At 45.0% G+C, this 25,461-nt stretch overlaps 1 protein-coding gene across 5 annotated transcripts in view; it reads right to left on the bottom strand.

Annotated features, from left to right (window-relative positions):
* TTLL7 (tubulin tyrosine ligase like 7) overlaps positions 1 to 25,461 on the bottom strand; it is a 291,830-nt gene that overhangs the window by 211,892 nt on the left and 54,477 nt on the right. For 3 of the 5 annotated variants that reach the window (XM_029618375.1, XM_029618378.1, XM_029618376.1), the window contains exons 5-8: positions 19,606 to 19,727; positions 10,842 to 10,909; positions 7,676 to 7,849; positions 1,755 to 1,971 (exon numbers count right to left, since the gene is read on the bottom strand). In XM_029618375.1, coding sequence (XP_029474235.1) covers positions 1,755 to 1,971; positions 7,676 to 7,849; positions 10,842 to 10,909; positions 19,606 to 19,727 — 581 coding nt within the window. The remainder of the gene's footprint in view (positions 1 to 1,754; positions 1,972 to 7,675; positions 7,850 to 10,841; positions 10,910 to 19,605; positions 19,728 to 25,461) is intronic. The other 2 variants (XM_029618377.1, XM_029618379.1) reach the window with 1 other exon arrangement.

Genomic DNA, 25,461 nt, shown 5'->3' with positions numbered 1-25,461 from the left:
AATGAAGTGGACTAACACGGCAACCACGCTACTTTATTCACAAAGACGGTAACTTTCAAGCCGGTGCCTGGGTGCACATTTGCACGCGTGCGTCGGCCTGTGCCCAGGGATGCAGCCATTTGATAAGATACGCACGCACATTATAAAATAATCTGGCCATGCACGCATGTGCACCAAACTTTAAGTGGGCATGCGCAAGTGCAAATAAATCCCACTTCTGCCATGTAAGTCGGGGGATTTCAAAAGTGGTGCACGCCAGCTCCATTGCCAGTTAAACCCGTTTGTCCTCCGTTCACCCAGTTAAGGGGTAGGTCCTCCAAACCCCCCTAGGTTTACAGCCTTCACTCCCCCCTGTTAGCCCCGACCCTTAAAACTCCACAGAGCTGCCTAGTTTTCTTTATTTTATAACTTACACCTCCTCCATAGCAGAATTAAACATACACAGCAAGGGATCTGGGGGCGCGCCCAGGCGGGTATTTATGTGCACATCTCTGGTTCATGCCCCGAAAAGCCCATACCTCACCCGCCCCTTTTTGAAAACTTTGGAGATGTGCGTGCTGAAGGAGATACGCACGATTCCAGGCGGCCTTTAAAATCCACTCATTTGTACATCCCCTAATTAATGCATGCATCAAGCTTTTAAAATTCACCTTTAAATGTTTTAAAATAGAGAGAGAACAAACTAAACTATTTTGAAAAAACAACATTCTAAAGCAATTCACTTATTATGTAAATGAATGAACTCTTATCTGTTCGTTTACCAACACAGTCCTCTAATATTGCCCATTATCATCTGCTGTAGGATATGGCTGACCCTTTATTATAAATAATGTTGAATAAAGGTGACAAAAAAAAGTCTGAGTTTTTTTAAATCTAAAACACTTTTTGTAAGCAACTAGAACTGTAGATCAGTGGAATATAAATATTCAAAATAAATAAATAATAGTCTACTTGAATATGTAAAAATAAAGGTCAATAAATATTATAAATGGTTCCTTGGACTAACAATATATTTGTGACTAGCTTTTGAGAGCTGCGCGTCCTCATCAGATGAATGCAAAATGAGCTATGAATGTTGTTTTATGCTTGTATATTCAGGTAATATCATCCATAGCTCATTTTGCATTGATCTGAAAAAGGGAACATAACTTTCAAAAGTCAGTATTCTATGATTGCAGAGAATGCGCATTGTACACATATTTACATGCATAACTACTTTTTATGAGTCCAAGTCTCAACTAAGCTTTTGATAACATTTCCCTAAGTATCTTTGATTACACATGGAAATGTAAACAAAAGAAAATCTAACTTCATCCATAATTCCTACATATGCACCTACATGCAAATTTTCTTTCACTCTTTTTCAGCCTGACCACTACAGTTTGATACCTCTTTTTGACCCAACATAGGTCCTCCAATTAAGCATTGCTTGCCCAACTAGCACTGCAAACTTCTTTATTTTCACTTTCCAAAAGTTGTGGAAATTAAATCTTTGGGTAAATGTCACCCTGTACAAGCAAACCAACTTGCAGACTTTTCTGCATGTTTTTTACCTCAATCCTTAAACCTGGTGCAAAGAGACAAAATAATTTGTGGGTGTGGATAGATTAAAAGCATGATCATCTTAAAAAGATAGTAGCACCTTCACCTTCATTGTGAAATATTGCAGGCTATACTCTAGAAAAGTGCCCAGCAGATTCGGTTATCCACACAGAAGTATGTCAGATATAGGATTAGGACTATCTTCCACTTACCAAGTTTGAGTCATTGGGTGAATGGTACTTCTCTGTTCCCATTCTCACAAGTCCATCATTATACAAAAATATTCTTAATGGATCACAGGAGGTTACCAGAATATACACTCGCAAGTCAAACTTGTAGCCTTCCAAAAGAAAAGGTTTATCAATATATTCTTGCACAATTAAGTGGTCTTGAGCATGTAGTTTTTCTCCATTTCTTATCAAAGAGATCCTGTTAAAAACATAAATATACATGATTGTTAAATATTGAAGGCTGGTATAAAACATTTAGAACTTCATTAGTCTGTTTTAATTATTAATTGGTTCCAAAATGGTAATGAAACTGTCTCAGTTTAGACACGCAGCAGGACTTGTCAAGTTATTTGCAGTTTTGAAAGTGATAAATACAGCCTGAGAACAGGGATTATATCTCTAGCTATTAATGACATACCGGTGTCTGAAGTAATTAGAAATGTATAGGTGATACAATTAAAGACGCAAAGCCAGATTTAAAATTTTGTAAAAGCAGAGTTTAAAAAAGAGCACAAAAGACCTAAAGTCTGTTTGCACAATTTTGCCCAAGGATTTTTCTGCAACTTTAGGAATGGAAAAAAATTGTGAAAGCATAAATGTAAGTAAAAGAACACTGAAAATCGTTGCCTGAGAGTGCTAAATTACAAAATCTGTCTCAGGTTCACTTGCACATTTTGCTTCCACAATTTTTCAGTGGAATATTTTCATTCTAGATGTTGCAAGAATGTAATCCTTGGGTAGAAGACACGCTATATCAAACTTGTCCAAGCAAACTGACATCCAGGTTTTTTTGGTACTTTTTTCCCCAATTTATTCAAACTTAAATCTGGCCTACAGGGTATTTTCTGATATGCTTTGTCTATACGAGACATCCTTGTAAATCATTCCATTATGAGACGGTGAATTAGAAACAAAGGGCAGGGTCAATCGGGTCGAGAATCTCCGTATAACCACAATAGTAACTTCTACTTCAGACAGAGCTTTTTATTGTTATTTTAACTTTCAACATCATAGAGCCTTCAACATCGTGCGTATAAATAGATAAGTCAATACAGGGGAGCAATAAAGAATAATGATAATACCCGTAATAATGGTACTCTCTGTGAGAAAGTATTCCCTGAATAAAAGAAACTGCAGTAGGTAAAAAGGGTAATAAAAAAATAAACATTAAACTAAGGATGTATGGCCAGAACTATAGCAGTGCTGCATGCTTTTACGCAGAGGACCAGAGTTTGATTTCCAGGCCAGGACTCTGTTTCCTTGGCTGGCCTGGGTTAGACATGCTGCAGAGGCAGAATTCACAGTCCCTAGGGGGCAGGAGTCCCAGTCATTGCTCAAGAGAGGCACCTAGTGGTCAGACTCAGGTGCCACATTATCACATTCTGAAGACAGTCATGGTCTGGGGACCTTGCCAAAGACTATCACTGCAATGGCCAAGCTAATTTGGGAAGAGATTCAAAAATAGGGGTAAAGCCCTGAGTAGTTCCAATTGAAGGCTCATGCTGCCATAGGCCAACAAAGGCTGGCTCTAACTGACCCAGGCTATAAAAAATTGAATAAGGGTGCAGCTCATTGGAGCATGCAGGATGACAGTGGAACACGGAGAGAAACCCAAATATAGTTAATGCTGAGTGGAATAATAAAGGTATGCAAACTGCAAATTGTATTTCTGTACTATTTACTGCAAACAGGCAGAATTACAACCTTTTAGTGGAAACTGGTAGGTAGACAGTAAGGTAGATAGGCAGTAAGGCATACAGCACACATGGGGGAAAACAGAAACACAAAAAAGACAAAGATACTTACAGCAAAACTGTAAATGTATCTCAGTCTGACCCACTAAAATAAAAGTAACAACAACATGTATTGCAGCCATTACAGAGTAGTACATAAACAGAAACATTCATTATTATTTTGGCCCTCCTAAAAGTTACGCATGGTAAAGGAAAGAACTATTCCTTCCAAGATGGTGAAATACAAAGGATGAGGCAAAAAGAGTAAGGACAGTAAGGAGAAACCTTGCAGGTGTTGTGTTCCACGGCCGCGAACACCCGTGGTCGCGGCCCCCTACCTGAGCCCTGTTGGCGGGCCGCCGCAGCAGCGTCGGTGGAAGCCGCGGGAATCTGGTGCCCATCGCTCCCGAGTGTCGGCGCAGGTCTCCGGGATGGCTGCCGGGTTGGGAGCCGTTCCTGCTCCTCCCTTGCGGCATCAGGCAGCCTTCCTCCACGGCCGGGAATCCAAGATGGCCACTGCCTCGCGCCTCCTTACAAGATTTAAAGGGACCTCGTCCCTTTAATTGCCTGCACCTGTTTCCAATGAGCCAGAGCAGAGGAAGTATATAAGGAGACTTTCTCTGCTCATTCCTTGACTTGGCAACTTCTGTGGTTGGTCAGGTCTGCTTGCTTCGGTGAGTCTTCTTGTGCTTTGGACCCTTGCTTCCTGGTTCTTGTCTCGTCTCATTGATTCCTTGGTTCCTGCCTGCGGATTGGCAAGTGGTGATTCCTGGTGTGTGACTTCAGACCGGCAAGCGGCGATCCCTTGGTGTGTGACCTCGGACTGGTAAGCGACGACCCTCTGGCACTTGATCTTGGACTTCTTCTGGACCATCGTCTCCAAGGGCTCACCTAAGTCCCAGCAGCCCGGGTCCCTATGGGCTCCTCCCGGGGGGACCGTGGGCTTCCAGGGGTGAAGCTCCAGTTAGCCCTTGCACCGTCCTCACTACTCCTTGACCTCTCAAAGGTCCACCTAAGTCCCAATGGCCCAGGGTCCCTACGGGCTCCTCCCAGGGGTACCGCAGGCTTCCAGTGGCGAAGACCCAGTTGGCTTCTCCAACGTCGCGACTCTTCGCCTTCACAGTTGCCTCAGTATCCAGTGCCGAGGGTCACCCGGTCTTATCCTCTGTCTCGCCTCTCCACCCAACGGGAGACCTAGGATATACCTCCTAAGGTATACCATCCTCCCGTCAGCCCAAGGGTTCACAAGCCTGAGCATAACAGCAGGTGGTCACATCTGTGTTTGACAGCTGGGATGTTTTCTTTGTGTTGGGCAGACGATGCGCTGGATGGTCTTTTTCTACTCTCATTTATTATGTTATTACTCAGCCTACCAGACCCATAGGAATCAATACCAAATTTACCTCACTAATACACCGTACAATGTTGACTGAGGTTCCTTCCATACAACACTATACATTTTGATGCCTCGGAAATAAGATTCCTTTCACAGCTCCCTTACCAGGGGTTGCAGATGAGTAAATAAGAAAACATTGAAAAAAACAAACCTAAATTCACAATGAAGTGCAATTCTAAGAGCTCACTGTTTTCCTAGATGCAAACTTCCTAACACTCATTCTCAGGATTGCTGAGTAGAGCTGGGGTGCAGTGTCTTCCAGCACAAACTGGCAAACCTACTGAGGAGGGCTTTAAACTAGGATCGTCGGGGATGAGTAAGATAAGTGAAAGTCCTCATTAAGAAAACCATTAAATACTTGTATAGAAATGGAAAAAAAGGACAACATTTGGAATGCTATGGGGTAGATTTTCAAAGGGTCACGCGTGTAACCTCCGAAAACCTACCCCTGCGCACGCCGAGCCTATTTTGCATAGGCTTGGCGGCGCGCACAAGCCCTGGGACACGCGCGGTAGCGCACACATGTTATAAAATCGGGTGTACATTTGTGTGTACTGGGTAGCGCGCACAAATGTTCCCCCCGCACGTAATATTAAAAATCTGCCCCTATGTACACTAATGCTCATAGTGTGGGAAATAAAGTCCTGGATCTACAGGCAGTCATAGAAGAAGCTGACTTGGATGTAGTGGCTGTTATGGAGATGTGGTACATGAAAAATCATGACCAGCATATACAGTTGTGTTCATAAGTTTAAATACCACTGGCAGAATTTGTAAGATGTGAAGCATTTAAAGAAAATATGAGTGATCAGACAAAACACATCTGTTATTTTTAATGTGTTTCAAATTAAACTATTATGCATCACAGGATAGCACAATCATTAAACAAACCATAGCCAGATAAGTCTTATCCAACAGACTTAAGACAGCCGGCTTTGAATTGAGGTCTTAAAGTTTAGTGAAATATAAGACAAATCTTTAAACATTTATACTCACTCCATATTTTTCCATGCTTGCAATGCACGTTGGCACCTTAATCCTACTTATTTACAGCTATTTAAGTTTCCATCTCATGTAATAAAATGGCCACAGTCAAGCAGGTTCCACATCTTGGTAAAAGCATAGTAGCAAAAGAGAGCCCAATCTGCATCTCTGGCTTGATGGACATTAGTATATTATGGATGTGGTGTTTAGGTGACCCCTGCTAGTTGTGAAATGGAATTGGTCAGGCCTTTTTCTATTCATATAACCAACAGGTTTTTTTCCAAAGATTTATAGATGTTATGCTTGGCGGTCCGCAGGCTACCCCATGGACTACCGCTCTCACCTCCGGGCCAGTCTGACACGATGACCCCAAATGCGGCAGCATGCTGCCAGCATACACAGCAAGATGCTACTGCCACACACAGCATGGATGCCCCCGACGAACCCCTGTGTGGCACGTCTTCCTTAGGCATCCCTCTTCTAGATTTAAAGGGACCATGGCAGGAAATCCCCCATAGCTCCTTGTGATGATGTCAGCAGCAGAGCCCTATATAAGTGCAATGCTCCAGTCACAACACGCCTCAGCAACAGGTCCCACTATCTAGTGTAGAGCGTGTAGCTTCAACATCTGTCTTAAGCCCAGCCTTGCCTTCAGCATCTTGTCTTCATCCCAATCTTGTCTTCAGGATCTGTCCTCATCCCAGCCTGGTCCTCAGTGTCTTGTCCTCAAGTTCAGTGCTGTCTTCAATGTTCCTTGCCTCCTGTGCTTCTCCTCACTTTCCTGCCCTGCCTATCCGTCCCACCATTCCTTTCAGATGGATACCTGCTATTGACCTTGGCCTACCTCTGCATATGCTCGCCTGTCACCGACCACTGCCTGTCCCTGGATAGGCTAGCCCGCTGCCTGCCTCCAGATATGCCCAACGAGTGCCTACTCTGACCTAGCCATCTCAATGGTTCTCTTCGCCAACAGCAGAGACCCTCACATGCCGACCTCGGCACCCAAAGTCTCAACCCAAGGGGAACATTGGCTGGTAAAAGCGAAGCTCCAGCTGGGCCTCTGCTCCACCTGGATCCGCCTACTGACGGTGGGGACCTACAGGACTCCTCCATGTAGGTTGTGTCAACCCTGCCTCATCCTAAAGGTCCACAAACACAACAACAGTAAAATTAATGATCCAAGATCTGTAATCTGTGAGACTTTGATATGTTAAATTTTGATTTGTTTTAATTTTTTGTTACTTAGATTTGGATTTGTTGATCAAACTGGGGAATGTATTTCAGTAGTTTTGCCAGATCTTAAGAGTCACTTCTCCCTTCAATAAATGCAACTAGATCAAGCCTTCAAGACTTAAAAAAACAGCCAAGTAAAAGGAAACGTACAGTGTATATTTGCAGTAGGGGTGGCTATCAACCTTTGGAAAATCTGAACCCTTTTGATCTGCAGGGGTTTGGATTTTTGTATCTGAAAATCATCTGGATCTTAAACGGAAAGTAAGCCATGGATATGATCTGGATCTTAAAAGGAAAGTAAGTTGTAAATCACTTTGGTGGAGCAATCCACATTTCCCTAGACTGATAAAATCTCTCTCCTCACTGACCAGAAGTGAAAGTTTGTCGGACAGTACAATTATTTATACTGGTAAATATAAAAACCCCAGAATAGTATTTCCAGAATAATTTTTCCATTGAAACAAAGCTGGAGTAATATTTTGCAAAATCCACTTTTTTTTTTTATTATTACTGCATTATTTAAGATTTATGGAATTAACAGTTGAACTTCAACATACCCATGGCCCATTGCACCATTAGCTGGTTTGACAATAAAGGTTTTCTGTCTTCTTTTCCTTTTCAGTTCCTTCGCATAGTTCTGGAATTGGGTGTACTCTGCAGGAAAGATCCATGTTCGGGGTATAAAACCATATTCCTGAGGTTGGGACTTCATCATTCTGCAAAGAGGATACCTATGTTTAAAAACATTTTTATGTTCAACAAATCTAGATCTACTGAATCTCATTTCCCTAGGGTAAGGTACTCTCAATAGCATAAATAAAATAGGTAATTTCAACATATTAATATGAGTTTATAAAGGAATAAGTTTAAGTATTTTATTGTAACTGACTAAATAGCAGTGTGATATCTTAAAAGAGAGCTTGGGCAATTCACCTACAGCTGAAAAAAAGAGGGTCAGGATTGCATTTGTGGAACCAAATCAGTTCTGTCTTTAGCCTGGCGCAGGCCTCCCGGTGCAGTAAGGAAATGCAAACCCCCTCTGCTTTGTCTTCTCCACGATTCTCCTGAACTCACTGTCCAAATGTTGCGATATTGCACTGTTGGTGCAGAGCAAGCAGTTGCATAAAGGCAGGCCACAGGCAGGAAGTGCTTCTCTCCTGTGCTGCTGCTTTGGTCTCCTTCCACTGACGTTTAGATAGGCCACATGAACTGACAAGCAACAGATGGCAAGAAAAGGAAGAAACAGCAACATGGAAGAAAAGTGCTTCCCACCTGTCTCCAGTTGCATTTTCTATACTGCTTTCTCATGTTTAGCTCTCAGCTCCTGTTAAGTCACAAGTAGTGAGAGCATTTGTTCACAAAGCGCTAGGTCAAGGGTCCCCAACCACCGGGCCGCAGACCAGTACCGGGCCGTTTGGGGTTTTTTGCCGGTCCACAGCGCCGCTCTCCCCGGCTACCGTTCATTGGCTGCCGCTGCTGCAGGGAGGCGGGGCGAGGCTGGAGACCTGCCTCCTCCAACCCTCAAAAGGGAGGAGGCACGACCCGAAAAGCAAGAAGATCAGCAGGGCCGTGGTGGAGCTCACGTCACCATGGCCCGAAGAAAACGGTCGCGTCTAAACATGCAAGTGCACCGCCTCCTTCCTGCCCACGCGGCCCCGGAAGAAAAACGTTGCCGGAGCCGCACGGGCAGGAAGGAGGAGGAGCATCAGCCACGTGCAGAAGAGGAGCAGCGCGGCCCGAGAAGACCAGGGCCGCTGCTGAGCCCATCCTGCAGCGGCCCGTGAAGAGGAGGCCCAGAGGTGAGAGGGAGGCTGAGGGTCTGTAGAGGGTGTGTGTGTGTGCGTGTATGAGATGAGTTGAGAGATTGTGTGTGGGAATGAAGACCTGAATGTTTGCAGAGACAGCATGTGAGAGCCTGTGTGTGTGTGAGAGAGAAAGCCTGTGCTTGAGTAAGACAACATGTGGGAGTGAGAGAGAGCCTGTGTATGTGAGACTCAGACAGCATGTGCCAGTGAGAGACTGTGTGTATGAATGATTGTATGAGAGACAGCATGTGACAGTGAGAGCCTGTGCTTGAGCAAGACAGCATGTGGGAGTGAGAGAGAGCCTGTGTGTGTGAGAGTCAGCACAGCATGTGCCAGTGAGAGACTGTGTGTATGAATGATTGTATGAGAGAGAGCATGTGACAGTGAGAGCCTGTGTGTATGAATGATTGTATGTATAAGAGGGAGCATGTGGCAGTGAGAGCCTGTGCTTGAGCAAGACAGCATGTGGGAGTGAGAGAGAGCCTGTGTGTGTGAGACTCAGACAGCATGTGCCATTGAGAGACTGTGTGTAGGAATGATTGTATGAGAGCGAGCATGTGAGAGTGAGAGCCTGTGTGTATGTGTGTGTGTGTGAGTGTGAGTGAGAGTGAGAGAGAGAGAGAGAGAGAAAGCATGTGAGAATGAGAACCTGACTACATGTTTGAGGGAAGAAGACAGATTGAGAGAAAAGAAATAGAAAGAAAGGCAATATAAAAGGAATTGGCAAAAAAATAAGAAAGAGAAAGTGGGGGGAAAAAGCCTGTGACCAACCAATTAGAAATCTAAGATAAGACAGCAGATGTAAAAAAAAAATAAATTACTTTTTACTGATTGGCACATGTAATCTTTGGGAATGTGCAAGAGTAACACTTTCTCTATGCGGATCTCACGATGTACGAGATCAGCATGGAGAAAGTGGAAGCCCACGGAGTCTGCACAGAGGAGGCAGCAGAATGGGCTTCAGTGCCAGTAGCAGCAATCAGCACCTTCCCAATAGCCACGCGGCAGCAGTGACAGTGGCAGCAGAGGAATGAGAGAGGCTCTGAGATTGTGAGGGAGCCAGTGAGAGTGAGAGCATGAGTATGTATGAGAAAATCCAGGGGAGTAAGAGTGTGTGTGTGGGAGGGGTGTGTGTGGAGGGGGAGAGAGTATCTTACAGCCTGAGAGTGTGTCAGTGTCTGTGAGAGTGAGAGGTTATGGTTGGGTATAAGAGCATGAATGTGTATGTATGTGACAGTGTATGTGTGAGAGAGAATGGGCATGTGAGTATGTGTGAGAGAGAGAGGATAACCTCCTAATCCTCGACAATATCAGGGTGACTGGAAATCAAGAGCTCCCATGTATGGACAGCAGGGGCTTTTTAAAATCCTTATTAGTTTTAATTATTGTGTATTATTTGATATATGTGCTGTTTTGAAATATTTTATTAGTGTTTGGGAAATTGTAAAAAATGTATATGATTTTAATTAATAGAAATTCTATTTATCAGTAGTTTTAAAGTATTCTTTTATTAGTATGGTTTTACTATTATAATGATGCTTTATGATGCTTTATGATGCTTTATGATGCTTTAGATTTTAGCAGTCAAGCAGGACTTGTTGAAATTTAGGGTGATACACACTTAAGATCAATTAAGGCACAAGCAAGTCCTCAGCAGACTCTAACAGTGCAAGACCCTGATTCCACAATCTTCAGAAGTATGAAAAAAATTATGCACAAGAGTAAATCTTCGCAGGACTGATCTGAATATCCCCCAAACCAGTTCAGCAACTTTTCCACCATATGAAAAAAAATGCACTGAGTCAAACATCAGCAGGTATTTACATGCCTCAGGAATTTTGTTCTAAGTTTACCAATATTCTATTATAGTTTCCAGGTAGCTTCTTCAACAGGTTTTTCTTATGAGGAATTAACTTACTTGGTCATGTTTCTTGCTAGGCAGTCCTTCCTACAAATCTCTCCCATTCCTGGAAAATGGTTGATTCTCTAAAAAACAAAACAAAAAAAAAAGACAAGTCAAATAATGATCTTTCTCTGTATGTCAAGCACATCTAAAGTATACTGAGCCATATTCTAAATAGTAGGATAAGCAAATATATCCAGCATAGAGAAGTTTGCTGAGTTGTGCAATCCGACTAGCTTTGGGGTTTTTCTGATGTGTAAGCTTCCTTGATGAAGAACATTAAATACCATGATAAACTGAAAAAAACACTGGACACAGCCAGCTAAAAAAAATAAACATATAGAGATCCATACACAGAAACATTTAGCTGGCTAAATGAATATGTGGGCATTTATCCAGCTAATTTCTAACCAGCTAATATATTAAGCATCTAGAATTTAGCCAGACAAGTTGGGGACATTCTGGGGGCATAACTGGAAGGAGGTGAGTTAGCCAGCTACATTAAATGGCTAATTCTGATATTCAGAGTTAATCAGCTACTTTAGCCAGCTAAGTCTCGTCAAGCCAAAGAGGTGTCCCAAAGTTAGCTGGGTAAGTCTAGCCAGCTAACTTTAAGATAACCGGCTATATTCAATAGTGCGGCAGCACTATTGAATATACCTCCAAAGTTAACCGGCTAACTTTATCCGGCTAACTTTGCTATCCAGACAGTGACTGGCTTTGAACCTCCACATATCTCTTCAGACTACTTCCCAGATAAACCCTTGAATAGTGTTGTAATGATACTGGCTGCTAGGCAGCCCCCCTCCAAGCTAAGGCCCTCAATGTGCCAAACTCAATCCTGCTTTAGCCTCCATCTTGAATGCTGGTTGACATAGCAAGGCCAGCTCTATAAAACCCTTCCTCACTCTGAGCTAACTCCTTGCTATGGTCACCCTTGCACTTTATCTGCCTTGTCCATGTTCCTGATGGCAGTGTGACCTAGGAGTGATTTATCGAGAACATGCAGATGATATACAATTCTTTATCCTGAATTCTGGTGGCTGGATGATACACTCAAGGCAGTTATAGCTCGTCTGGGGGTAAGTTGAGCACTGGATGGTCCAGAATCAAAATTGAAGTCTATGTTATGACCCATAATTGTTTTATGATTTCTGTTGTTAACCAGCTTAGAAATCTTGGGGTTTTGTTTAAATCTGATTTATCTTTTCAAGCCCATGCTAGTAATTTGGTCAAAGGAATGGAGACTAGAATGGAAACTATTATATTGACTCTATATTAATCTATTCTGCTACCACACCTTGAGTATTGTGTGCAGTTTGTTATGCTCAGGCTTGTGAACCCTTGGGCCGACGGGAGGATGGTATACCTTTGGAGAAGATCCGTAGGTTCTCCCATCGGGAGGCGAGGCAGGAACAGAAGATGTGACCAGCTGATCCTCGGCACTGTAGACAGAGATGACTGTGGAGAGTTCGTGACGACGAGGAACGGAAGTGTGTCTTCGCCACTGGAAGTCTGCGGTCCCCCCAGGAGGAGCCCATAGGGACCCGGACCACTGGGACTTAGGTGGACATTTGAGAGGTCAAGGAAACAGACGTTCAGTGCAAGGGCTGACTGGAGCTTCACCCCTGGAAGCCCACGGTCCCCCCGGGAGGAGCCCATAGGGACCCAGGCCGCTGGGACTTAGGTGGGCCCTTGGAGACGATGGTCAGGAAGAAGTCCAAGGTCAAGTGCCAGAGGGTCGTCGCTTACCAGTCCGAGGTCACACACCAAGGGATCACCACTTGCCAGTCCGAAGTCACACACCAGAGAATCACCGTTTGCCAATCCAAAGTCAATACCAGGAATCACTGCTAGCCAATCCGAAGTCGGGAACCAGGAACACCAAGATGAAACAGGAACAAGGAATCAAGACACTGGAAGTCACCGAAGCAAGCAGACCTGACCAACGTAGGACATTGCCAAGTCAAGGAATGAGCAGAGGAAGCCTCCTTATATACTTCCTCTGCCCTGGATCATTGGAAGCAGATGAGTATCATTAAAGGGATCAGGTCCCTTTAAATCAAGCAAGGGGGCGCGGCCTCGCGCCTAAAGATGGCGGCGGCCATCTTGGATTTCCTCCGCGGAGAAAAGCCAGCAGAACGCCGAGAGGGAGGAGCAGGGACGACTCCCTACCCAGCGGCCAGACTGCGGACCGGCCCCGGGCACCGGCCCAGGGGAATAGCTCAGGAGTTGCTGCGGCGAGTCACCGCCACGGTGGAGGTAGGCGGCCGCGCCCGTGGCCATCCACGGGCACGGGACACAACACAGTTCTGGTCACCCCATCTCAAAAAAGATCTAGTTGAACTAGAAAAGGTACACAGGCAAGAAACAAAAATGATAAAAGACATGGAATGCTCCCCTGTGATGAAAGGCTTTGCAGATTAAAGCTCTTCAGTTTGGAAAAAAGATGACTGAGCAGGAATATGAAAAAAAATTGTAAAATCATGAGTGAGGTGGAACAGATAGATAAAGGCAGTTATTTACCGTTTCAAACGATACTAATGTAAGGGATTCCCTAGGCCCCTGCAAGGGCTGACTGGAGCTTCACCCCTGGAAGCCCACGGTCCCCCCGGGAGGAGCCCATAGGGACCCAGGCCGCTGGGACTTAGGTGGGCCCTTGGAGACTGGGTAGCCAGTTGATTTTTGGAAGAGAAGAAAAATATTTGGAGTTCCCAGACTCTAGTAATTTCTTGAGATTCACAGCCTGAAAGCTGAGAGAGAAGAAGAGGCATTCTTCTTGTCTGGCACCCCATGGTCTGGAAGGGATTATCTCAGGAGAGAGGAGAGTAAAAGTTTTGTGTGGAGTTTTATTTTATGGCAGGACTCTGCTCCCAGCTTTCAGGAAGACATCTCCTGCCTGGTGGTGGACAAAGGAAGGAACTGTGTGTACCTGCTGAACATACCAGAGGGAAAGCAATGTCTTGGCTCTCAGGAGTATTTGCGCTGTTGGAGATGTTTTTTGTTCCTGATTTTAGTTGGAAGGGATTTTTTGTCACCATCTGTTGTGACCGTTGCTGCCCGACGGCTTCACTCCGCCTACCTTTACTTGTCTGCAACTCCTCCTGCTCTTGATGGACGCCTGGCTGCCATGGCATCTGTCTGCCATCCTCTCTGGCGTCCCCGGACCGGCTTGGGTGCTGCCTCCCGCCATGCTTTCCAGGTACCTTAGGGCGCGCACACCGCACGGCCCACATTCTTATTTCCTCATTGGCGCGTTCCTCAGGGGTGTTCCCCTGTGATGACGTCACGCTGCCCGGATATTTAAGCCTACTGTTTATTGCTAGCCGTTGAGTTAGCAAGGGGGATTCTTACGGATGGGATTCGCTCTCCCTACCCAGCTACTCTGCCTTCCAGCTACTATTGGACTCTTTCTGCTAATGGGGTACCCGCTCCTCGGGGGCCTCTTTGTTTCTTTCAGGTCACTATCAGGTAACTGGTACTCGCTCCTCGAGGGCCCATGTTCCCTGACTCGCTGCCTGCACCTATCTCCTCTTCTACTTGGAAGAATTTGCTACAGACACCATCAGTGAGTACAACTACCATCTACTCCTCAGAGCTGTTTCCCTGGAACCAGGTACTCGCTCCTCGAGGGCCTGCCTCCGTTCCAGCGCCAGTGCCATCTCTTACGTGGAACTGCTGTGTGAGTACTTTGCCAAGTCTCTCTATCTCCAGGGATCTGGTACTCGCTCCTTGAGGGCCAGCTCTCCCTATCTCAGGGCTTCTCCTTATCTGGGACTCTGTGAATGTTCTATTGTGCTCACTTTCTCAGTTCTGTCCACTACAGCACTGCTACTGGAAGAATCGCTGTTCCAGTGCCCTGGGGAATACTAGCCCAGCCGGGCTACATCTTTTACTCATTACCGCCACCTCTGGTGGCTTCTCAAACTGTCTAATAAAAGAACTATCTGTGTTTGTGTGTCCAGAGCTGAGCCTGACCTGTGGCCCCTCACGGGACTTCCCCCAGTGGGCGTGGTCAGCTGCCACCCAAGGGTCCACCCAAAACCTCACTAACTATAACACCATCCCTGCAAGGAAGAAGTGTTAAAGGGCTGTGTTTTTCAGACTCTCTACCAGAAAGACCCTCTAACCCTGAGTAAGAAGAACCTAGGGCCCAACTTGGAGCCATCCTCTACCCTTGGAAGGAAAAATCACCCAGGTGCCTGCCCCTAAAAGGACAACTCAAGATCCTGTTCATGAGCTGGTAAAGTCAGTGCCAGCTGTTGTTGCAGCTCTAGCACCTGCCTTCATTCTGGTGAACTCCATGTCGACTATTCCTCCAGTTCCATTTCCTGTCTGTGCACTAGTTAACTCAGTGCTAGCTGTCTTCACGGTTCTCATGCCTACTCTGGCTCCAGTGATCTTTATGTCAACTCTCTTGTCAACCCAATTTCTTGCTCTTGGACCTACGTTTGTTCAAGACTGTTCCTCCCCAGGTTGGTAGGAGGCAATGCAGGCAATGAGCATAGCCCCCTGAAAAACTTTCCTCCCAAGGGCATCCAGCGCTCTGAGCTCTCTCCCCAGGGGTGCCGAGGCATGGGTCCAAGAGCACTTGGCCTTCATGAGAGCAGATTCAACCACTACTGTTTGGTGTGCCAGCTGGTGCTTGTCAAATCTGGTAGCCTGTTGGATGAAGTAAACCCCGTCTGCCTTCCTGTTAACAGGAGGAACCATGAGGGGGTGCTCCCAAAACCTCAACAGCAACTCCTTTAAGATCTCATGCACCGGGACTGCCACAATCTCTTTAGGAGCTGCCACAAACTGGAGGATCTCCAGCATTTCATGCCAGGTGTTCTCCTCCGTCATTAACTGAAATGAGATGGCTTCCGCCATCGCCCACACAAAGCCTGCTACGGTCAAGTCCTCAGGGGGAGACCACCTTCACTCCTCTGGAGCAGAATGTTCTGAGGGGAGACCTTCTGAGCCCTCTGAAGAGGATTCCGCAGTGTTATCCCCCCCCAGGGGTCATAAGGTACCACTCATCTTTGCTGTAAACCACAGGGTATGAGGTCTAGGTGCTTGACCTTCATCTAAGGATCTAGACACTGATGGCACTGGTGCCGGACCTGGCAAAGCTGGACATGGGACGATAGGCTGTGGTGACAGCATCGGCACCGCCAGAGCTTCCTCCTTGGAGGAACCAGCGATGACCACCACATCGGTCGGGGGAAGCATCGGTGCCCTGCCAGGCATTGATGGCACTGCGGGAATGGGCACCATCTGGGTCGGTAACATACCAATGAGTATATTGAGATGCTCCAGCAGCGGTTCCAGCAGGGAGAGCCTGACACCGATACCGTCAGTGCCACCAGCTCAATGCCCCTCAGCACCCGGTCGACTGCCGGCTGGACTCTGAGCTCCAACTCCTCCTTGAAAGTTGCTGATGCCAAAATGGTCTGGGATGTAGGAGGGGTGGCCAGATCTTCCTCGGAACCTCGAAGTGGATCAGTGACGGACACTTAGACTGATGGAGACTGCCATGGATCTCCGGCATCGATGGAGGATAGGCACTCCTTGCCGTGGGGTCGCTTCGGGGGCATCATGGCAAGAGCCAGCACCAACCCGAGCTTGGCATCGTGCATCAAGGGCAACCGGTGCTGATGTTTCCTTGGCTTCCCTCAGTGCTCAGCCCAGTCTTTCCCCGGTTCCAAGGTCAAAGACGACGAACCTGATGTCCTTGACCAGGAAGAAACCGACAGGGGCCAGTCCATGGTGCCCCTATCTGCCGACGGCATTGACGGAGCAGATGGCCCCGCCGATGTCGATGGCTCAGTGTTCATTGGAGCGTCTCAGTGGTCCTTCGGCATCGATGACACCTAAGAACATAAGAAATTGCCTTGCTGGGTCAGACCAGGTGTCCATCAAGTCCAGCATCCTGTTTCCAACAGAAGCCAAACCAGGCCACAAGATCCTGGCAATTACCCAAACACCAAGAAGATCCCATGCTACTGATGCAATTAATAGCAGTGGCTATTCCCTAAGTAAACTTAATTAATAGCAGTTAATGGACTTCTCCTCCAAGAACTTATCCAAACCTTTTTCCCAAGTCGATGGCTCGGACTTCCTTGCCCCAAAGAGCTTATCCATCTTTTCGAGGCAAGCGCGACGTCCTTTTGGGGTCATTTGGTTGCACATGTGGCACCCCCAAACGTCATGCGATGCACACCTCGAGCGGGTCCATGTTGGATATGGTCCTCGGGCACTGAAGGCATTGACGAAAACCTGACGAGGCCATGATGAGACGAGCTGAAGTTATGAAAAACGACAGCAAAGGCGGCAGGCGACCGACACCGGAGGGCACCGAAGCTCCGCCGCCATGAGGGAATGGATCAAAAGAAAACTTACCGAACCAACGAAAACCCTGACTGGAAGCAAGGTGGGAACAGAGAGGGACCTGCGATCAGAAAAACCAAGCGAAATGCACCGAAAAAATCAGTGAAGATTTTTCAAAACGTTACTGTTAGAAATTTTACTCAAGCTCAGCAACTTGTGGACGCATGGTATACGGCATGCTGGGCATGCTTAGTGTGCCTAGTTAAAGTTCCAGAAACTTTGACATAAGTTATTTGTGCCAGGCTCCATCCAATGATGTTACCCATGTGTCAGGACTAACATCCTGCTTGACCTAGGAGAAAATTATTTTTATATGCAGTGCAGTAAAACCCTGCAAAAAAAGTAAAAAAAGACCCTTTGAATTGGTATTAGATCTATTGTAATGTGTGAAGGGTATGGGACTATCTCTCAGAAAGCCACAAATAAACTGAATTACAATTTCAATATAGTAAATCTCCCATATCAAAACTCCAATAACTGCCAGAACTCAAACACTAACAACCCTACTTATGAAAAGGCAAAACTGCAATTATTACACCATGCGCTAAAACACCCTCATATCTACTATTAGGAAAACAGCAAAAGTCAAACTGCTATAGATCCTTACATAGAACCTACACACTTGCAGAATATGTCAACTCAGTCACACATGCAAAATACAAACAGATCCTCACAAAAATGCAGAATAAAGTAACCATAAATTATTAATAAAAATGTGCAGACAAAATCTGAACTGTTAACTGCAACAGGCCAGACTATTATGCAGTGCAACAATGGAAAAACAGAAATATTACAATTCCTCAGAAAACATCAAACAAACAAAATCAGGAAATATAAATCATCAATAGAAGTAAAACCATACTAATAAAAAGAATATTTCTCAAACACAGCAACACATACCCATACACAGACATGCTCTTTCACATACATAGACATGCTCTCAAATACACACACAGACATGCTCTCAGACTCACCACACACATATTCTCACAGATACAAACACATGCTGTCACTGACACAGATATGCTCTTACCCACACAGACAAATGCTCTCAAAGATACACACAGATATGCTCTCTCACATAGACATGTTGTCTCAGTCACAGACACACACATGCTTTCACAGACAGACAGACACATACACGTGTTCTCTCATTCATTCTTCCCCCCTCCCCAGTAGACATACAAGTCCAACAGCAGCCTCCTCTTTCAGCACCCTCTTTCTTGAGGTCATGGGCGCTGATGTTGCTCTGTTTCCTACGAGGGAGGAGAGGGCGCTGATTCTGTTCCTCCTGTGCTTGAACGCCACACGATCCTGGGCCGATGATGCCTCTCCCTGCAACAGCTCAGGGAATGTGCCTGCATGGAGGCGGGTGCGTGTTTGCTGTTCCTCCTGTGCTCGATTGCCACACAAACCTGGGACCAATGTTGCCTCTTCCTACAACGGTCCAGGGATGTACTGTTCTTTTTCCTACATTGCCTCTTCTTCTTCCTGTCCATGTGGACCCACCACTTCTTCTTCTGGGCCACGTGGGTGGGAAGAAGGAGAAGTCATGCCGTTGCCGCCCCAGACTGGTGGTGCCCTAGGCAATCGTCTAGTTCACCTAGTGCTTCCACCGGCCCTGGTCTTATGTATTTCTGAAATACTCCCCAGCATACAAAGGGTACAACTTTCTTTTAATTGAAAAGCTTTGAAGGCCTTTATCAACAAAAGTATGGACTACTAAAGTATACCAAATGTTTAGCATCAGCCATTCAGAACACAGGATTCCTCTCTCAACACTGTAGGCCAGTCCCATGAGATTTATAATACCAGACAGAATATTTCTAGAGTTATAAATAGCTATGAAGTAACATGCCAAAGAAAAAATTCAATAAAAATTAATGATTTCAAAGTCAGTTAATAATAAGAGTGATGAAGAATATTATCACAAATGCATTAGAAGGAGGTGAAATTGACCAGGAGTCTGTCATGCTGAAATGCTTCCTTCTGGGCATTAAATATCACTAAATAGAAATCATCACCTTTCAGAAAATATATTGTGAATTGTTCTCTGAAATTTCTGGCATCTGTTCTAGCCACTATACTCTTAGTTGCCCCTAAGTCAGTAATGTACCCCTCCATGGACATGCTTGCAAGGTATGAGAGGAAAGATAGTGCCCAACAGAAGCTCAAAGTGCCAATACAAAGGGAACAAGAAATTCCTGGTAGGCAACAGCAGAACAATTATGGAGAAAGTATATTTCAAGTAACCCAAACTATCCATCCCACAATTATCACAAAGAAAAGAGAGAATACTGTTCACCAAGAAGTGCCTCATAGCCAAAAATATTTAGTTCCCCTCATCTTAATTAATGCATGATCAGGATTTTCGACTGAATGATGAAAAAATGTGCTTCTGAGTTACCTGATAGTTCCTGAGTTCTGCTATCTTTTCATGCTGTACAGCTGAATCACTCCAAATAAGGTTGGCTGATTCCTCTTCATCTCGGATCTTCACATAAGCCATCTCCTCGATAACAACACGAACTACAGAAACACAATTGCAAGACATGACATGACACTAGGGCTTCGGTACCAACAAAGATTCCTAGCACTCTTTTTTTTGTCCTAATATAGCACTCTTGTACATATATCACATTATGCTGAAACATATAGATCAAAATGCATTAAAGTAGCAGTTTGTTTCAGTGACCTATACAACATACTCTACACATTCATTGAGAAAGAACAATTACAGAAATATTCCAGGTTCTCAAGCCTATGGGAAACACTAGTTAAATCTTTAATCGATTTAACGTTACAATCCTGAGTTTTCTGCATTGCTCTTTCCATAGAATCCATCCATAGTTTAATCTCTTTTAATTGATCTTCACAAGAATTAAATTTAGTATTAAGATTATCCAGCTTTCTATTGTGATTCTGTAGCGAACTACCCAGAGCGGCTACCAGGTCCCAAATTGCATCCAAAGTCACTATTAGGGATGTGAATCGTGTCCTCGATCGTCTTAACGATCGATTTCGGCTGGGAGGGGGAGGGAATCGTATTGTTGCCGTTTGGGGGGGTAAAATATCGTGAAAAATCGTGAAAAATCTAAAAATCGCAAAACCGGCACATTAAAACCCCCTAAAACCCACCCCCGACCCTTTAAATTAAATCCCCCACCCTCCCGAACCCCCCCCAAATGAGTTAAATAACCTGCGGGTCCAGCGGCGGTCCGGAACGGCAACGGTCCGGAACGGGCTCCTGCTCCTGAATCTTGTTGTCTTCAGCCGGCGCCATTTTCCAAAATGGCGCCGAAAAATGGCGGCGGCCATAGACGAACACGATTGGACGGCAGGAGGTCCTCCGGACCCCCGCTGGACTTTTGGCAAGTCTCGTGGGGGTCAGGAGGCCCCCCACAAGCTGGCCAAAAGTTCCTGGAGGTCCAGCGGGGGTCAGGGAGCGATTTCCCGCCGCGAATCGTTTTCGTACGGAAAATGGCGCCGGCAGGAGATCGACTGCAGGAGGTTGTTCAGCGAGGCGCCGGAACCCTCGCTGAACGACCTCCTGCAGTCGATCTCCTGCCGGCGCCATTTTCCGTACGGAAAATGGCGCCGCCCATACGCGTATGGCCGGCGCCATTTTCCGTACGAAAACGATTCGCGGCGGGAAATCGCTCCCTGCCCCCCGCTGGACCTCCAGGCACCTTTGGCCAGCTTGTGGGGGGCCTCCTGACCCCCACGAGACTTGCCAAAAGTCCAGCGGGGGTCCGGAAGGACCTCCTGCCGTCCAATCGTGTTCGTCTATGGCCGCCGCCATTTTTCGGCGCCATTTTGGAAAATGGCGCCGGCTGAAGACAACAAGATTCAGGAGCAGGAGCCCGTTCCGGACCGCTGCCGTTCCGGACCGCCGCTGGACCCGCAGGTTATTTAACTCATTTGGGGGGGGTTCGGGAGGGTGGGGGATTTAATTTAAAGGGTCGGGGGTGGGTTTTAGGGGGTTTTAATGTGCCGGCTCACGATTCTAACGATTTATAACGATAAATCGTTAGAATCTCTATTGTATTGTGTTCCATAACGGTTTAAGACGATATTAAAATTATCGGACGATAATTTTAATCGTCCTACAACGATTCACATCCCTAGTCACTATTGCTGTTTTAGGAGGTAATTGAAAGTGGGTTAATTCACCAATTTTCCTTCCAAAGCATTTTCCGCCAGCAAAGTTTCCCTCATTGCAGTTGTAATCCTCTCACACTCCTTCTGCTCCCTCTCTAGGGTCGATGTGACCAGCACACCACTTGGGGTTACCGATAGTCCCACGAGAAGTGAGAAAGTCGAGGGCATTCCTCCTCTCTGCCCCCCTCCCTCCAGAGTCGCTGGAGCTGCATCGGGACCTTGAATCACATCTGACAACGGGAGTTCCGGGGAAACCACCATCTTTGGAGCTCAAACCGAGGGGGGTTAAGGTAATTTCTCCAGCGATGTTGATGCTCCTTCATCGATCACCACAGCAGAGGCATTCTTCCCCTGTTCTGTTGCTTTCCCGGTATATGTGGTAATAAGACGCTGCCCAGAGGGAAAGGCTAAGTCGGAGGGGTAGACTCGTACCTTCCCTTTCCTTTCCTTTTTGGCGGCATTGTTTTTAGGTAATTTTCTGAGGCAGCTACAAACGCTATTACCATGACCCAGTTCATGCCGTCATCTTGCTTCCCCCTCTACTCCAGGCATTTAAACTTACGTTTTTTGAATTTTTTCTAAAATAGTGGGCGAGATTTCCTATATAACTTAAAAAATATTTTTTCTTGAAATTCTTAAATTTGAAGAAGAAAAGACTCCTTGCATTAGCAAGATGTATTTTCTACCTGTTTCCTCTAAAGAAAAAGCTTCTATGATTAACCGCCCTGGGATATTGGAAAATCTAACTCAGTTTTTGGAGGATTCAACAGCTGAGTTTTATGAACATGCAACTCTCCTAGTATCGTTTGTGTCGGAGAAAGATCTAAGCGAAGTCATGAGAAGATATTTTAGAAGTATATCTGTTCCATTTTATGGATCTCAAGTATAAAATATCCTGACTTTGCTCGTGCAACACAAGATAGAAGGAGAGATTTTCTTGCTTTAAGGGCACAGACTGTTTCTTTAGGTTTCTCCTTCATACTGAGATATCCGTCCAAATGCATTGTTAGATCCCAAAACAAATGTTTTATATTCTTTTTGCCCGAACAGCTTAAGTCATTTATAAATTCAAGGAACATAGGGCTTCATTTTCTAAATGGATTGCACGCGATAAGGGATATTTTGCACGCGAAATGTCCCTTATCGCGTGCGATACCAAAATGGGGGTGGAGTCGGCCCCGGAAGAGGAGGAGTCAGAGCGTCACCGGGGCCGACTCCGCAAAGATGCCGCGGACGATGAAAAGGTAAGGCCCTTTTTGCGTCCGAGTTCGCACCCAATAGCTACACCTTCTATGGTGGCGCTATTGGGTGCGAAACCGGCAGCAATCGCACCGCAATGGTGCGATCGCTGCCGGCTAGCGCAGGCCCGCCCCCTGTTTCGGCCCCCCGCCCCTCATTCCCTAAAGTATCGCAGGCCTGCGATACTTTAGAAAATGAGACCCATAGTGACCATCTCTCCTAGTATTAAAGGTCTGAGGAGCCATAATATAAGAGGTTGCTTAAATACGTTAAGCCTGTTTCTTTATTTTATTTTGTAAAATCTCCTGGATGTCCGCTTCCCTGCAATAATTTTTTCTTGATGGAAAAATGTTTATTTCCTGTAATATTATTCACCTAATTAGGCTTATTTGTGATGATTGCATTTTTATTTTTCAAATAGTAAGAATTTATCTTGCTTTATTATGATGAAAATGAATAAAAATAAAAAAATATATATATTCCAAAAGTAGATAAAACCAAAAAGCCTTGGACCCGATCACGTGACATCACTGGTGACTGGGGGCCTGAATAAAGAGGCAGCCCTTTAGGTAGGCCCCTGCCAACGAGCATTCTTTCTTTCTTTTTTTTATGCATTTCCAAAATTATAACAAACAAATATTATTATAATTGTATACAGATGAAACAGTACATCATTATAATAACTAAATATCTATCAGTATAACCATTTATCTGTATTATTTTTCAAGAAAATCCAGATAGAGCTAAATTCAACTGAACGATTTCAAATAAAGATAAAACAAAACTATAAGGGGGAATTAATATAACCCCTTCATCAACAATCAGAGACTACAGCTGCATTCACTTTTGCTCTTAACCAACCTCTGTGTTTACTGGGGGATGGGATTCCAAAAATGCCTGGAGTTGGGCAACCTCATAAAAAACATTCTTATGTTCCAAATAACTTGTTTCACATCTGCATGGAAATTTTAGCAGAAATCTAGCTCCCCTGTCAATGACTTCTGATCTCAATCTCAAAAACTATTTTCTTTTAATTTGGGTTATTCTTGCTAAATCTAGGTATATCCATATTTGTTGGCCATGAAAATTTTGTAACCTATGTCTTAGAAACAATCGCAACACTACATCTCTCTCATTTGGAAATAAAAAAGAAACAATAAGAGTTGTTCTGGTAAGTATATCTGTGTCTATTGAGGTTTCTAATACCTCAATCAGATTCATAATACCCTCAGGCTGCAAATTTCCCTCCTCCTGATTGTTTATCCTAGATTTTACAGGTCGATAATATACTTTTGCAAAAGCTGGTAAAGATTGCTGTGGCATTTTCAATATATGTTGCAAATACTCTTTAAATATATTTATTATGGGTATTACTTTCTGTACCGGGAAATTCAAAACTCTCAAGTTTACATATTTCAACGAATTCTCTATAAATTCCAATTTCTTTTCATTTCCTAACTCAGATTTAACCAGATTTTTTGGAACAACTTCCACCTTTTCTAAACGTTTCTCACATTTTTCCAAATTATTTTTACCCATTGATACAGAGCTCTCCAAATAGAGAACTTTATGTTGAAAACCTGTAATATTTTGAGTCATGTTTATAATTGCCAACTCTAAAGACTTGATCGCTGTCCAAAATAAATCCAGTGTAATCTCTGTAGTTTTCTGAGGTAGCTTTATCTCCAACTCTGGACTTGAGATCCCTTCTCCCCCCACAGCTAGGTCTCCACTCCTCGTAACTTCCTTTGGTAAATTAGTTATATTGCCAAGGCCCCCCTCTATTGCAGGGGGATCTACAGGATTGATAAGATTTATATATGGCGGGGAGGGAGTATTAGGAGCACCGGGACTTAATGAGATTTCTTTAGCCAGCAGTGTCGCTATTCACTCCAAAGTGACCTCCACAGTGGCTATGTCCTCTGGTAAAACATCAGCTGTTGACCCGAAGGAGGATATCTGGGGCTGTGATGTTGTTGGCAAGGGAGACGAAGTTAATGCCTCCCTCAACCGTGCCTTCCTCTTAGTATGAGGCATTGTTATTAAGGAAATATTTATAAAAGGTAATATGACAAATACTCTTTCTTGGTACCTGTCTCTGCCCAAACTTACGGCCGATACAGTAAGGACGCGTTAGAAAGAGTGTGGCAGTGCTGGGTGCACCCTCGTTTGCCGCACGCACAGTTCGGATCACATACCGCTCGATACAGTATTTAAATTAGACGCAAATGCAAGCCGCATCCAAAGCGCGTCCATGAAGAGGTAGGCCTGAGCAATTCATTTTACTGTATAGAGCGCTATACAGTGCCTATACAGTAAAATGGATTGCTCTTTTGCTGCACTTTTGCTGGCTTGAGTGCCCAAATTGAACGTACAGGCAGGTGCTGAAGGCAGCAAAAGTGCATGACCGAACGCCGTGATGTCACGCACGGCATGTGCTCATGCGCCTTCACTGCCTTGAGCGCCCAAATTGCACGTACAGGCGTGCGTTCATCCACCTTCGCCGGCGGGGGCTGCTGGAAGCGCTTTTGCCGCCGGCTGCCCCTGGGAGGCAGGGGAGCCGCGGTGCGCGCCTCGGGAGGAGGGGAGAGAGGACTGTTTGTCATTCACATGCAGTAAGTTTACTTTTGTTGCACTTTATTCACATTTGCTGAAGTAAGACAAGCAGATGTCAAGGAAGGAATTGATAATAAATCTTTGAGGATCTAAGGTTATGTTGTGGGGTATGAATTTATTCTGAAGACTATATTAAACATTTTTAATGAGTTTTATTTGCAATAAAAATAACTAAAAAAAATGAACACTTAAATTAATTAATCATGCTCATTTGGTACTGCTACTCAAAGTAAAGGTGGTCGGTGGT

The sequence above is a fragment of the Rhinatrema bivittatum genome, chromosome 10, assembly GCF_901001135.1.
Source record: "Rhinatrema bivittatum chromosome 10, aRhiBiv1.1, whole genome shotgun sequence".
Classification (NCBI taxonomy): Eukaryota; Metazoa; Chordata; class Amphibia; order Gymnophiona; family Rhinatrematidae; genus Rhinatrema; species Rhinatrema bivittatum.
The sequence above is the reverse complement of the archived record's forward strand: the minus strand, read 5'-3'. Positions and strand labels throughout refer to the sequence as shown.